Raw genomic sequence first — 13,485 nt, 5'->3', positions numbered from 1 at the left:
AAGAAGGTAGTGTCTGGAAGAGCCTTGACCCTTTAGAAGTATGACTTTTCTTTAAACCTGAAGTTCCATTCATTGGAAGAAATTAAACTCTCTGCTGTGCAAAGGAGACCTTAGAAGTGGGTGGTAGTACACATAATATTGAAAACTGACAACCCAACAGAGGAGGGATTCTTATTAGTATTTTGTGAATGCTGCTTTGGGATATTACGACACATTGAAAGCCTTCCCTGTGCATATGAGAGCAACATTCAAGCAAACTACCAAAGGTTTGTTTGTTTGTTTGTTTTTTAATTGGAGTACAGTTGCTTTACAAAGCTGTGTTCGTTTCTACTGTACAGCAAAGTGAATCAGCTATACATATTCATATATCCCTTCGTTTTTGGATTTCCTTCCCATTTAGGTCACCACAGAGCACTGAGTAGAGTTCTCTGTGCTATACAGTAGGTTATAAACTACCAAAGTTTTAAGTTAACTTTTAAATTATTTTTGACTTAAATAAAAATAGAATGGCTGATTAATGGTCCCAATAAAAATATCTGAAATTGTACTGGTGGTAATTTGAGAAGTATCTGTCAGAATCATTTTTAAAAGCATATACAAGCATTAAAAGTGAAGTAGGTGTAAAAAGGAATTCATAGAATATTAGTCTCTCCCCCCTTTTACCTTTTAAAAAAGCTGTTTTAAATGGTTTATTATGTGCACCTCTTTTAATGAATGGATTAAGTATAATTTCAAGTTCAGGTCAGCATGTCTCAGTTGAAACAGGTTGTGACTTAGGGCTTTGGCTTTATAAAGCCCTCTTTGTTCATAGTGCACCATTATTTAGGTTATAGAGGCTTTCAGAGATGTGAGTGCTCTTCATGTGAAACAAGGGACTTTTTATAGATGGTGCTTAGCTCAGGAACACGTGTGAATATAGGGTGCCCCGTGGCTGAGGTTAGTTAAGGATAGTTTTGATGTACACACTGTTTGTGAGGTCTTCATTTCTGGATGAGTTGAAAATTAAAGGAGCAAGATGCAGTTTTAAATTTTAGTATAATATTAATAGTCCTTTTCAGTAACTATTTCTATGTCATTGCAGCTGTTGGATTTCTGACCCTTTTTGATAAATATCCCAGCAGTGACAGCTTAAAATAATCAGAGTACTTTCACTTAATACTGTGTATGAGAAAATATTGATAGTATTTTACTTTATAAAAGTTAATCATAGTTCATTTTAGGGAATTCTGGAGATCCTTTTAAATGTTTGGTTTTATTTATGTAGAATTTAAACATGTAAATTACATTAAAAATGCTAATTGTTTTGCCCCTTTTCTAGTGAGATTTGTTTCCTGCTTTTCTCATGAAAACATTTTTTGCTACATTTCTATGCGCCTTAAGAAAATACCCTTCCATTCCATCACTTCATATCTGACTGAAAATATTGGCAGATTTCTTTTAGTGTTTTGTTAAAGTATTTTAAAATGCACATTTTAAGGATTCTCCCCCTAAATGCTGTTGGTAGAAAGATTACCAGTAATTGTTAATTTAAATGATTCATCTTCCCCAAAGGGGTCAAAGAACCAAAGTGTGACACAGTAGGCTTTTCTTTTTGTAAAGTCTGTCTTCTGGGTGTTTTTCTACTTACAAAAGTAGTAATTCTTTTCTTAGAAAAAGCATTAGAATATAAAATTCTAATTTGATTCGTAAACCATTTGCGTAATAATTATAACTGTGTTTATCATCACTGTAAATGCTTATTTTTGCTAGGCTAAAAATGAGGGCGAGAGCATTATTTGAATAAGGAAAGCATAAGGTAAGTGCTATGCCAGTGTATGTTACGGTTAAGGGTAGATTCTAAGGGAGCAGCCTTGATTAGAGAGTTAAAGATGCTTTTAACATTTCATTGTAGTAAATGGCCTTAGTTTAAGCCTTCCGAAGCTCCTCATGGTCTGTAAAAAATATGTAAAAATGTTAGCATAACTTGTGTTACCAAACCAGGTCCATTTACCCAGTGCACAGCAAGCCAAACACTGGGACACCGGGGTTTGCAAAAGGGAAAGGGTTTGTTCGTGAGGCAGCCGAATGAGGAGATGGGAGAACAAATCTTGTATCTGCCTCACCAGAGGTGAGGGGCTTGGGATATTTATGGGATAAAGAAGCAAGGTGGTCTGAGGTGTGGGAAACGATGATGAAGTGAGGTCATTGGTGTTCTGTGTAGGCATATCTGAGTTACATGCTGCTTCATGGGATGCATGTTCAGAAAATGGCGTTAGCATGATTTGGGGGGTGAAGATTTTTGCCCTCTGATGTCAAAAGGTCATCCATGAGATACTCGAGACGGCCCAGTTGAATGGTCAGTGGTCTTGACCGGTTTGAACTGGGCAAGAGTAGCTCCATGTTCCTGGAAAACAGTTACCATTACTATAATGCCCCATATATCAGAGGTGTTTTATATAGGGGATAGTTAAAGGAGTCTTGTGATATGTTGTTCAGGTTACATGAAACTTGGAGGGTATGCAGTTTGCAAGAACAATTAAAGTGAGCTTAATCAGTGAAGGCAGGTTACAGGATGTTATTTATCAAGCAAGTTATAGTTTAAGGGATCTACCTGATGACTGCCCTCAGTTTCACTTGTATCATTTTTATACAATGGAATGAATTTCTCTACTCTAAAACAGGTTAATGTACATGGAAATATAGTAATTCCTTTAGAACATGGTTTCTCAGTGGTGGGCACTGTTAACATTTGGGGCTGGATAATTCTTTGTCATGGGAATTGCCCTGCATGTTGTAGGATGTTTAGTAGTACCCCTAGTCACTCCTCACTCCCACCTCAGTTGTGATGACCCAACAGTGTATCCAGACATTGCCAGATTTCCCCGGGGGACAAAATTACCCCTGGTTGACAACACTGCTTTAGAAGAAAAGCATGTGGATTTCAAGACTCTTAATTGTAGTTTATAGTGTGTATGTATATTGTTTTTGAAGGGTGGCTTTTAAGTAGAAACAAAATAAATGTTTCAAGTTTTTCGAATTTAACTTGGTATAGTTTAAGGAAACTGTTTGAGGACACTGTTCTTATAAAACATTGATAAGTTAAAGAAATTGCATTTTTTTCACTGTTTTGTGTATTTTACATTGAATAATAGATTTTATTTGGTGTTTCCTCTAGATTGAAATTAAAATGAAAAAGCCAGAGGCTGTGAGATGGGAAAAGCTAGAGGGGCAAGGAGAGGTGCCTAACCCCAGACGGTTCATAACAGGTTTGTTTTCTGGCCTTGATGAGCTTTAAATTCATACTGTGTTATATAGTTGAAATTAAATAGTAATGAGTATTCTATTTTCATTATTTATGTTCCCAAGATAAGATACATTGAATATAAGGAGGTTGCTCTGTAATGAAAACAGAGTATTTCTTATGATGGTTCTAACTTCTTAAACTCCATAAGAATACAGATAAATGGCAGCAAAAGCCCAGAGGGAATTGGGATTTATTGTTTATCATGTCAGTTTGTGATGTCAGTTGGGGGTTGTTTGCTTTTGTGTGTTGGCCTTTCCTATTTTTTCTTTCTGTGTTTTACGTGAATTAGTAGTTTACTCTGCTGATGTATTTCCTCCTCTTCCCTTCTCCCCTCTTATTTATTCCTTTCTGTTTCTTCTAATTATGTCAACTCTAATTTCCTGGAATTTCAAGGCTTCACAGTGAAAAGTATCTAGCCCATTTCTCCCTCTCTCTCTCTGTCTATGTCTGTATGTCTGTGTCTCTCTGTCTGTCTCTCATGTTTTGGCTGTGCTAGGTCTTCGTTGTGGTGTGCGGGCTTCTCTAGTTGTGTGGTTCAGTAGTTTTAGCACACAGACTTAGTTGTGCCATGTGGGATCTTGGTTCCCCGACCAGGGATCAAACAGGCCCCCAGCATTGGGAGCGCCGAATCTTAACTGCTGGACCATCAGAGAAGTTCCCCATTTCAGTATATTTCTCTCTTTTTTTTTTTTTTTATAAATTTATTTATTTATTTTTGGCTGCGTTGGGTCTTCATTGCTACATGCAGACTTTCTCCAGTTGTGGCGAGCAGGGGCACTCTTCATTGTGGTGCACGGGCTTCTCGTTGCGGGGTCTTCTCTTGTTGTGGAGCACAGGCTTCAGTAGTTGTGGCTCATGGGCTCTAGAGCGCAGGCTCAGTAGTTGTGGCTCACGGGCTTAGTTGCTCCACAGCATTTGGGATCTTCCCAGACTGGAGATCGAACCCGTGTCCCCTGCATTGGCAGGCAGATTCTTAACCATTGCACCACCAGGGAAGTCCCTCAGTATATTTCTAAGAGGTGGAGGCAAACAGCTAATGAAGGCCTAAGGCAGGCTTAGGGGTAGAATAAGGTTGATTGCTTAACCCTTTAAGGGACAGACTATGTTGTGGTCAGTTCTGAGCATAGGCAATAGGCACATAGGTATTTTTCTAATGGAATGATTAATCTGTAGGACACACTTAGAACTACAGTCTAAGACTATTTTATAGCAATGGCCTCATTAATGAATGGAGAGAAATTTCCTGTGATTAGAGATAATGTTCTGATTTGATGACTGAAAAGAGGTAACTCTGAGTTTCAGCTACTTTTAGATTTTTCACTGCTTTCTTCTATAACAGAAAATATAATTTCCTTGTGGCACTTTGTAGAAAACACTAAGTTAGCCAACAGATCATTTTAAAATTTTATTTTGAAATGATTTTAGATTCTAATAGAAGTTGCAGAAATAATAGAGTTCCCATGTACCCTTCACCCAGTTTCCCTGCATGATAATATCGTAACTAACCTATAGCATGATTAACAAAGCCAGGGAATTGACACCAATAGATAATTTTTAAGAATTGAAATACTTCAAGTTGGTATATAAGCTGTTTATTAAGCTTCTGCTTCCCACTTTATGTGAAAGGTATAGTAAAGATATTATGCACTCTTCTTGGGGCTGACTCCCAGATACTTTTGGATTGAGGTTTATATATAGCTTAAAGCATTTTTTAAAAGAAATATCAACACTTTTAATATAGTATTTCACCTAAGTCTAACAGCAGCCCTGATATTAGGTAGCCTAGTATTGTTCTTCCTATTTTACAGGCTCAGAAAGATTAAGCAACTTGCCTAAGATTACCTAGCAGTTTTCATTGTCTGGGACTAAATCCAGCCATTTAGAGTCTGGCCCTGGTTCTTCTACCCCATGTGTGATACTGCTTGTTGCTGCATTTTTAACAATGGGAAGTCTCTGCTGACATGAGTATCTTTGCAGTTATTTGATATCAATATTATAGTGAATAAGCAAGGAAGTTAGGTTACCTGTCTCTCAGTAGTTCATCTACCATCTCTACAGGTGTTAACGTTTTTCTGAGATTAAAGATTTTTTGGTGTTATAGTTACAAACTCTCTAAACTCAGTGCCTTGGAGATTCAAGATGCTATTCCTCCTGACCTGTTATATTTTTGTAAGGAGTTAATATGCTTGTCAGAGTTTTGACAAGCTGGAGACTGCAGATAAAGGCAAGTTGATTAACCTATCTGGGTCAGCTTTCTTATCTGTGAAATGGAGATTAGAACTGTGCTCCCATCTGGCGAATCAGCGTTAGGATTAATTAAACCCATGTTTCCTAGGTTCTTAATTTACCATGGCACGCATGTTTTTGTTTTCCTGGCTAGTAGTGAAAATGTACAGAAGATAGAGGAGATTACTTGTAGAGGAAGGATAGATAAAATTTGGAAAACAGTATGCTTGCCCTGAATAAAATTGTGGTGTGCTGTGGTTTTGTTTTGTTGTGGGGTGGGGGTGAGATGAGCAGGGAGGGAGTTGGTTTACAGGTGAAGAGAAAGGATGGAAAAGCAGAATGAACAATTAGTAGTTTCTCAACTATTTTGAGAAAGGGCATATATAGAGCTCTAGGCAGCAGTGCAAGAGGGACGTTTAGACGAGCATTCGTGTGTCCTAATATACTCATAGGGAAGTTTTGAATCCGTTTTTTTTTAAAGCTCTATAGCTGTACTGTCCAGGGTAGTAGCTGTGGCTACTGTACCTGTTGACTACTTGGAATATGACTAGTCTGGATTGAGATGTGCTCTAAATGTAAAATACCTACCAGATTTTGAAGACTTAGTATGAAAAAAAGAATATAAAATATCTTAATATTTTTATATTGATTTCATGTTGACCTGATATTATTTTGCATGTATTAGGCTAAATAAAACATATAATTAGGATACATTTCACCTGATTCTTTTTAGTAATGTGGCTACTAGAAATTTTTAAATTATGTATGTGAGTCGCATTTGTGGCTTACATTATATTTCCATTGAATAGTGGACAGAACTGCTCTTACAGCTCTTAGGTAACTGTTTAGTTACTTTTTAATTATTTGTGTGTGAAGATCTTGATTCCCTTGGTCTTTGGGGCAGTGTTGGCAGTGCCTGAGTCCCTGGGTTCGTTGCCTCTCTGGCTGCAAGCAGCCTCTCTTTATCCCAATGTGCCCTACAAATATTATCATTTTCTATGTGTGCATGATGTGGGCGCTGAACTCTAGATCATCACGTGTAGTATTTTTCAACATTCAGGAATTCTTTATTGTTTTCTCCTGCTGAAGTAATCTAATATTTTTAATGTGGGGAGAGGATCGAGTCTTAACTCACTGGCAGATGGCCTGGCAGTTCAATACTTTCAGCTTATTTCTACACTGAAAGATATAAGTACCTCAGGAAAAGCCACATTTTTAACATTTATTAAAACTGTTTAGAGAAATTTGTTAATGAAGCATCTTTTTAAAAAATTACTATTTTTAGAATTGTTTGTACTATCTTTGCACCTGTTTTGTAAACATAAAAGTTCCTGTATGCTTCTCACCCAGTTTCTCGTATTATTAACATGAAGGATCTGTTTTTTAATCTAATTTTGCATAATGTACCAAAAGTTTACACTTTGAGTTATTTTGCTCAAAAGAAATTCCCAGATTTTACATTATGCTAACTGATTCAGTTTTTAGAAGTGTAAATGTTAATTATTGATTTATATATCAGAAAGACATTTATTACAAACATGAAATTCAGTGACTTAAAACTATTTGCTAAGATGTTGTATACATCATGGTCAGAAAGTTACATATGCTTGACATAATCACATGTTGATTAATCACTTTTGTCTTTTTTTACTCCATAGATATAAAGAACCTGTATCCATCATCATCTCATTATACAAGAAATTGGGATAAATTAGTTGGTGAGATCAAAGAAGAAGAAAAGAATGAGAAATTGGAGGGAGATGCAGCTTTAAACAAATTATTTCAGCAGATCTATTCAGATGGTTCTGATGAAGTGAAACGTGCCATGAACAAATCATTTGTAAGAATATAAACTTTAAGAAAATCTATTGTAGTAGTAAATTTCACAAATTAAAAAAAATAAGTATGTAATTTGAGATCAGATTGCATGTACTGTAGTTGGGAGACCATTTTGAATGGACTTTGTCTGAACATTTGTTCTTGCTCTAAACTTAGAGTAATTACTGAGGAAGTTGGGAACTTGTGGAGGAGGTAAGAAACAAATGGTATCTTCCAAATAAATTTTTTCATCAGGGAGTTAGAACTTGGAAGTCTTAAGAAATACCAAGGTTATAGTGAGTGGATGATATGGAGTTATTCCAGTTGGATTTATCACAATAGCTGAGTGAGCTTCCGGTGTTTACCTTCTGGTATCATGTATAATCTCAGTGTCAGATGAAGAATATAGAAGGGAAACTTCCAGAACAGTGTTTGCCAAGTAGAAGGTGCACATTAATTATTCATTGGTTTGTTAATAATTCTGTATTGATTAAGAAAATTCAGGCTTTTTGCCAGGGCATGAATACCACCTGAATTAGGCATCAAGTTCTGAGATTTTAATGACTAGTCATCACTATAGAACCATGTAGATTTTGCTTGAAGCTGTAATCATTTGACTTTTACCCGTAGCTCTGGAAATGTCACTGTCTTCTTTTAAGGTGTTGATATTTACAGTAGAAAGTTAAAGTTAATATTTAATAATTAAAATTAACATATAGGTAATAAGTGTGTTTGTGGCTCAGATATTCCATGTAAGTTACCAAGTGGTAACTGATCATGATTATGCTTTTCACTATTGCCTTAAAAAATTGTTTTTAATTAAACTTTTTATTTTGAGATAATTGTAGACTCACATGCAGTTGGAAGAAGTAATAGAGATCCCTTATATCCTTTACAGTTTTCCCCAGTAGAAGCGTCTTGCAGAATTATAATATTACAACCATGATATTGACAGTTAAGATAGAGAACATTTCTTTTTTATTTATTTGTTTATTTATTTTTTTTGGCTGCATTGGCTCTTCATTGCTGCGCGTGGGCTTTCTCTAGTTGCGGCTAGCGGGGGTTTCTCTTCATTGAGGTGCGCAGGCTTCTCATTGCAGTGGCTTCTCTTGTTGTGGAGCATGGGCTCTAGGTGCGTGGGCTTCAGTAGTTGTGTGTTTTACTAGATATACCTAAGTATTGGGTTCTTTTTTTTGAGTGATTATAAATGGTATTATATGTTTAATTTTGGCATCCATGTGTTTGTTGTTAGTATCTAGAAATACAGGGGGTTTTTTGTTTTGTTTTTAATGTTTATCTTGTATTTATCTTGTATTTACCTCGTTGAACTCACTTACTGGTTCTAGGAGATTTTTTTTGGTAGATTCTTTGTGATTCCTTGTGATTTTCTATGTAGACAATCGTATCTTCAAATAGGGACAGTTTAATCTCTTGCAATTCCTATACACTAACAACAAAAGATCAGAAAGAGAAATTATAGAAACAATTCCATTCACCATTGCAACAAAAAGAATAAAATACCTAGGAATAAACCTACCTAAGGAGGTATTTCAGATAGGGACAGTTTAATTTCTTCCTTTCCAATATGTGTGCCCTTTATTTCCTTTTATTGGCTAGAACTTCCAGCACTATGTTGAATAAGATTGGTGAGAGTAGACACCGATGCCTTGTTCTCCATCTTAAGAGAAAAACCATTCAGTCTTTCACCATTAAGTATAATGTTAGCTGTAGGTTTTTGTAGATGCTTATCAAATTAAGAAAGTTTTGCTCTATTTCTTTTTTTCTGAGATTTTTATCATGAATGGCTGTTGACTTGTCAAATACTTTTTCTGCAATATTTCTGCATGTGGTCAATATGATTAGGTGATTTTTTTTCTTTAATTTGTCAAAGTGGTGATTTTATGTGATTAATATGATTGATTTCTGCTGTTCTACTGTTGAACCAGCTTTGCATCCCTGGGATAAACCCCAGTTGGTCATAGTGTATAATTCTTTTTATATATTACTCAATTCTATTTTTAAATACTTTAAGCATTTTTGTGTCTATATTTATGAGGCATGTTGGTCTACAGTATTCTTTTTTGGTGCTTTTTCTGGTTTTGGTATCAGGGTAATACGTCATAGAATGGATTGGGAAGTGCTCCATCCTCTTCTTTTTTGGGGGGAGGGTATTTGTAGAATTAGTGTTGTCTTTAAAGATTATTTAAACCAATGAAGCCATCTAGGCCTTGATACTTCTTTATTTGGGAGATTTTAAATTATGAATTTCATTATCCCAGTAGCTTGTAGGACTCTTCAGGTTGTCTATTTCATATTGAGTGACTTGTGGTAGTTTGTTTTTGAGGAATTGGTCCGTTGAAGTTGTTAGTGTTGGTAGGGTTCCCTTCAACTTTGAAGGGAACTGCAGGGTCTTTTGATGACTGCAGGGTCTGTAGTGATAACCCATTTCATTCCTATAATGGTAATTTGTGTCTTTTTTTTTTTCCTTTGTCTTGCTAGGGTTTGTCAATTTTATTTACTTTTTTTCCCCCAAAGAATCAGCTTTTTGTTGATCTTAAATTTTTCCTCCTATTTTTTTTGTTCTAAATTTCATTTATTTCTGCTTTTAATTATTTTCTTCCTTATGCTTACTTTGGGTTTATTTTGTTATTCTTTTTTTAATAGGTTCTGTGGATATGAACTTAGATTATTGATTTGACCCTTTTTCTTTTTTCTGTTATATGTGTTTATGCTATAAATTTCCCTCTCAGAAGAATTCAGCTGTCTTCCACAAATTTTGATGTTACTTTTTCATTTTTATTCAGTTCAGTATATATTTTGATTTCACTTGAGACTTCTTATCCTAAGTATATATTCCACTTGAAAAGCATGTATATTCTGCTCTTGTTGAATGGAGTGTTCTATAAACGTCACTTAGATCCTGTTGATTGATACTCTTGTTGATTTTCTGTCTTACTGTTCTACTGATTGAGAGAGGGTCTTCAGCTATAATTGTGGATTTATTGATTTCACCTTTAAGTTCTGTCAATTTTTGCTTCACATATTTTGCAGCTCTGTTGTTTGGTTCATATGCATTTAGGATTGCTGTATTTTCATGGTGGATTGACCTTTTTATCATTATATAATGTCATTCTCTAGCTCTGGTAATTTTCTTTGCTTTGATGTTAATATAGCTGATTCTTATGTCTTTTGGTTAATTTTTGCATGATATATCTTGTTGCGTCCTTTTACTTTCAACCTGCCTAAGTCGTTTTTTAAACATTTTTAATTTTATTTTAACAATTTTATTGGAGTATAGTTGATTTACAGTGTTGTGTTAGTTTCAGGTGTACAGCAAAGTGATTCACTTATATATATTCATTCTTTTTCAGATTTCTAAGTCATATTTAAAGTGAATTTCTTTTAGACAGCATGTTGGGTCATGTTTTTTTTAATTTATTCTGCCAGTCTCTTTTAATTGATGCATTTGGACCACTTAACTTTTAATGTAATTATTGGTACATTAGGACTTACTTATGTCTACCATGTAAGTTTTCTGTTCTGTATTTGTTTTTCCTGCCTTCCTATGGGTACTTGAACAGTTTTTAGAATTTCATCTTGATTTATCTATAGTGTTTTGTAGTGTATCTTTGGTTGCTCTAAATTTTATATTAGCTATATTATACTTAGTTTATCATAGTCTACTGGTGTTATTTTTTTTGACACTGAATGACGTATAGAAACCTTACCTCCCTTTATGTCCTTTTACTTTTTCTCATTTATAATTTTCTTAAAGAATTCTTCTATATATGTTTAGAAACCACATCATACAGTGTAATAATTTAGAAAATGTAGAGGAAAAGCAAACTCTATTGCATTTATCTATATTGTGACCTTTTTCTTTCTTCCTTTCTGACTTTCAGGTTTCCATTGTTTGTTTCTTTTTTTTTTCTTTTTAAACTCCTGAACACATTGTCTCCTCTCATTTTTTAAAAAAATATTTATTTATTCATTTTATTTTTGGCTGCATCAGGTCTTAGTTGCAGCATGCAGGATCCTCCACTGTGGCTTTTGAGCTCCTCATTGCGGCATGTGGGCTTCTCTCTAGTTGTGGTGCTCAGGCTCAGTAGTTGTGGCACGTGGGCTCTGTAGTTGAGGCATGCTGGCTCTCTAGTTGTGCCCCACATGCTCAGTAGTTGGCCGCACACAGGCTTAGTTCCCTGACCAGGGATTGAACCCGTGTTCCCCGCACTGGAAGGCGGATTCTTAACCACTGGACCACCAGGGAAGTCCCTCCTTCTGTTTGGAGAACTTCCTTTGGGCATTCTTTCAGAGTAGATCTGTCCATAACAGATTCTTTCTATTGACAAGGATTTCTTTGGGTTTATACTGGTTGGGATTTACTCAGTTTCTTGTATCTATAGGTTTATGTCTTTTGCCAAATTTGGGATCTTTTCATTCATTATACCATTGAGTACTTTTTCAGACCTTCCTTCTTTGTTTTCTTCTTCCTGGAACCCAATGACACAGGTATTGGATATTTTGTTACAGTACTATACATTCCTGAGAACCGTTCATTTTATCTCTGTTTTGTCTCTGTCATTCAGATTGGGTGATTTATATTGTTCTGTTTTCTGGTTCACTGATTCTTTGCTCTATTCTCTCTATTCTGCTCTTGAGCCCATTCACTGACGTTTTTATTTCAAGTGTATTTTTCAATTATAAAACTTTCATTTGGTTCTTCTTTATGTCTTCTGTTTCTTTACTGAGGTTTTCTATTTTTTTCATTTGTTTCAAGCTAGTTCATAATTCTTGTTGAAGCATTTTTACCCTGACTGCTTTAAAAATGTGTCAGATAATTTTAACATCTCTTTCATCTCTGTGTTAGCATCTATTGATTGTCTTCTCTTTTTAAACATATAATCTGAAATCTTCCTGGTTCTTGGTGTTTTTCACCAGTGCCAAGTGATATTCAGTTGAAATCTGGACATTTTCATGTTACAAGACTCTGGATCTTATTTAAACCATCTGTCTTAGATGGCTTTCTCTGACAACCCCTCTGGCAAAGGAAGGGAAGTCACTACCTCACTATTGCCAGGTGGAGGTAGAAATCCAGGTACCCCACTCTACCTCCGTTGACACCCCAGGACATCTCCTTGTTACTGCTGGGAATAGGTAGGAATTCTAGCTCCCCACGTGGTTTCCACTGACACCACAGGCAACAGAGGAGGCCGGTTTGTGATAGCATAGCATGGGTGGAAGTTTAGGCTCTTCATTCAGCCTTCACTGGCCTGGGTGGGGATGGGACCACGGTTTTTTACTGTGGTGTTTAGCTAGAGTGATTATTGTCTAAAAGTTTTCTCTCTTTCTGTTTGTCTTTGTCCATTGGCTAGAGAAATAAGGCTTTTGTTGGGGCTTTTTTTGTTTGCACCCTTTGGCATTTCCAGCCTCTTCAGTTCCAGCTCTTGGAAAACATAAGGCAAAAAGAAAACCCAAAGAACTCACCACCGTGTTGTTCCTTGGGTCCCAAGGTCCCTAGCTGATTTGTCTTCTTTTCACCTTTTAGAGTTGTCTTATATTTGTTATTTATATAACATACAAGGTTTTTAGTTGTACTTAGTGGGAAGACTAGGAAAAAGTACACTCACTTAATGCCTCCAAAAGGAGAAATCAGGGTTTTGTTAGTTTGTTTTGCCACGCTGTGCAGCTTGCAGGCTCTTAGTTCCCCCACCAGGGATTGAATGTGTGCCCCCTGCAGTGGGTACGTGGAGTCCTAACCACTGGACCGCCAGGGAATTCCCTGAAATCAGTTTCAGTGTTGACTTTTAAGAACTTCTGGACAAAATAGTGTGTGAGATTTCAAAGTTATATTAGAGAATCTGTGTCCATTTTCATACAGAAACTTTGCTAAGTGTAACTGAACCATACGTATGCATAAAATAAGCCATCTGTTTGGCAGCATTGACCTGGAACATGCCAAGGGCTTGCTTCTGTCTTTGTGGGGGAATACAGGCATACCTTGGAGAACTGTGGGTTCAGTTCTAGACCACCATCATAAAGCAAATTTTGCAATAAAGTGAGTCACACTTTTTTGGTTTCTCAGTACATATGAAAGTTATGTTTACACTATGCTGTAGTCTACTGAGTGTGTAATAACATTATGTCTAAAAAATAATGCA

The 13,485-nt window shown here is 35.9% G+C and overlaps 1 protein-coding gene across 1 annotated transcript in view; it reads left to right on the top strand.

Moving 5' to 3' along the window:
* Nucleotides 1–13,485, top strand: part of SUGT1 (SGT1 homolog, MIS12 kinetochore complex assembly cochaperone) — a 42,817-nt gene that overhangs the window by 26,301 nt on the left and 3,031 nt on the right. The window contains exons 11-12 of the mRNA XM_033436699.2: nucleotides 3,155–3,245; nucleotides 7,168–7,349. Of these exons, the coding sequence (XP_033292590.2) occupies nucleotides 3,155–3,245; nucleotides 7,168–7,349 (273 nt within the window). The remainder of the gene's footprint in view (nucleotides 1–3,154; nucleotides 3,246–7,167; nucleotides 7,350–13,485) is intronic.

This window comes from Orcinus orca, chromosome 18, assembly GCF_937001465.1.
Source record: "Orcinus orca chromosome 18, mOrcOrc1.1, whole genome shotgun sequence".
Classification (NCBI taxonomy): Eukaryota; Metazoa; Chordata; class Mammalia; order Artiodactyla; family Delphinidae; genus Orcinus; species Orcinus orca.
Note: the sequence above shows the minus strand (reverse complement) of the source record. Positions and strands in the feature narration are given on the sequence as shown.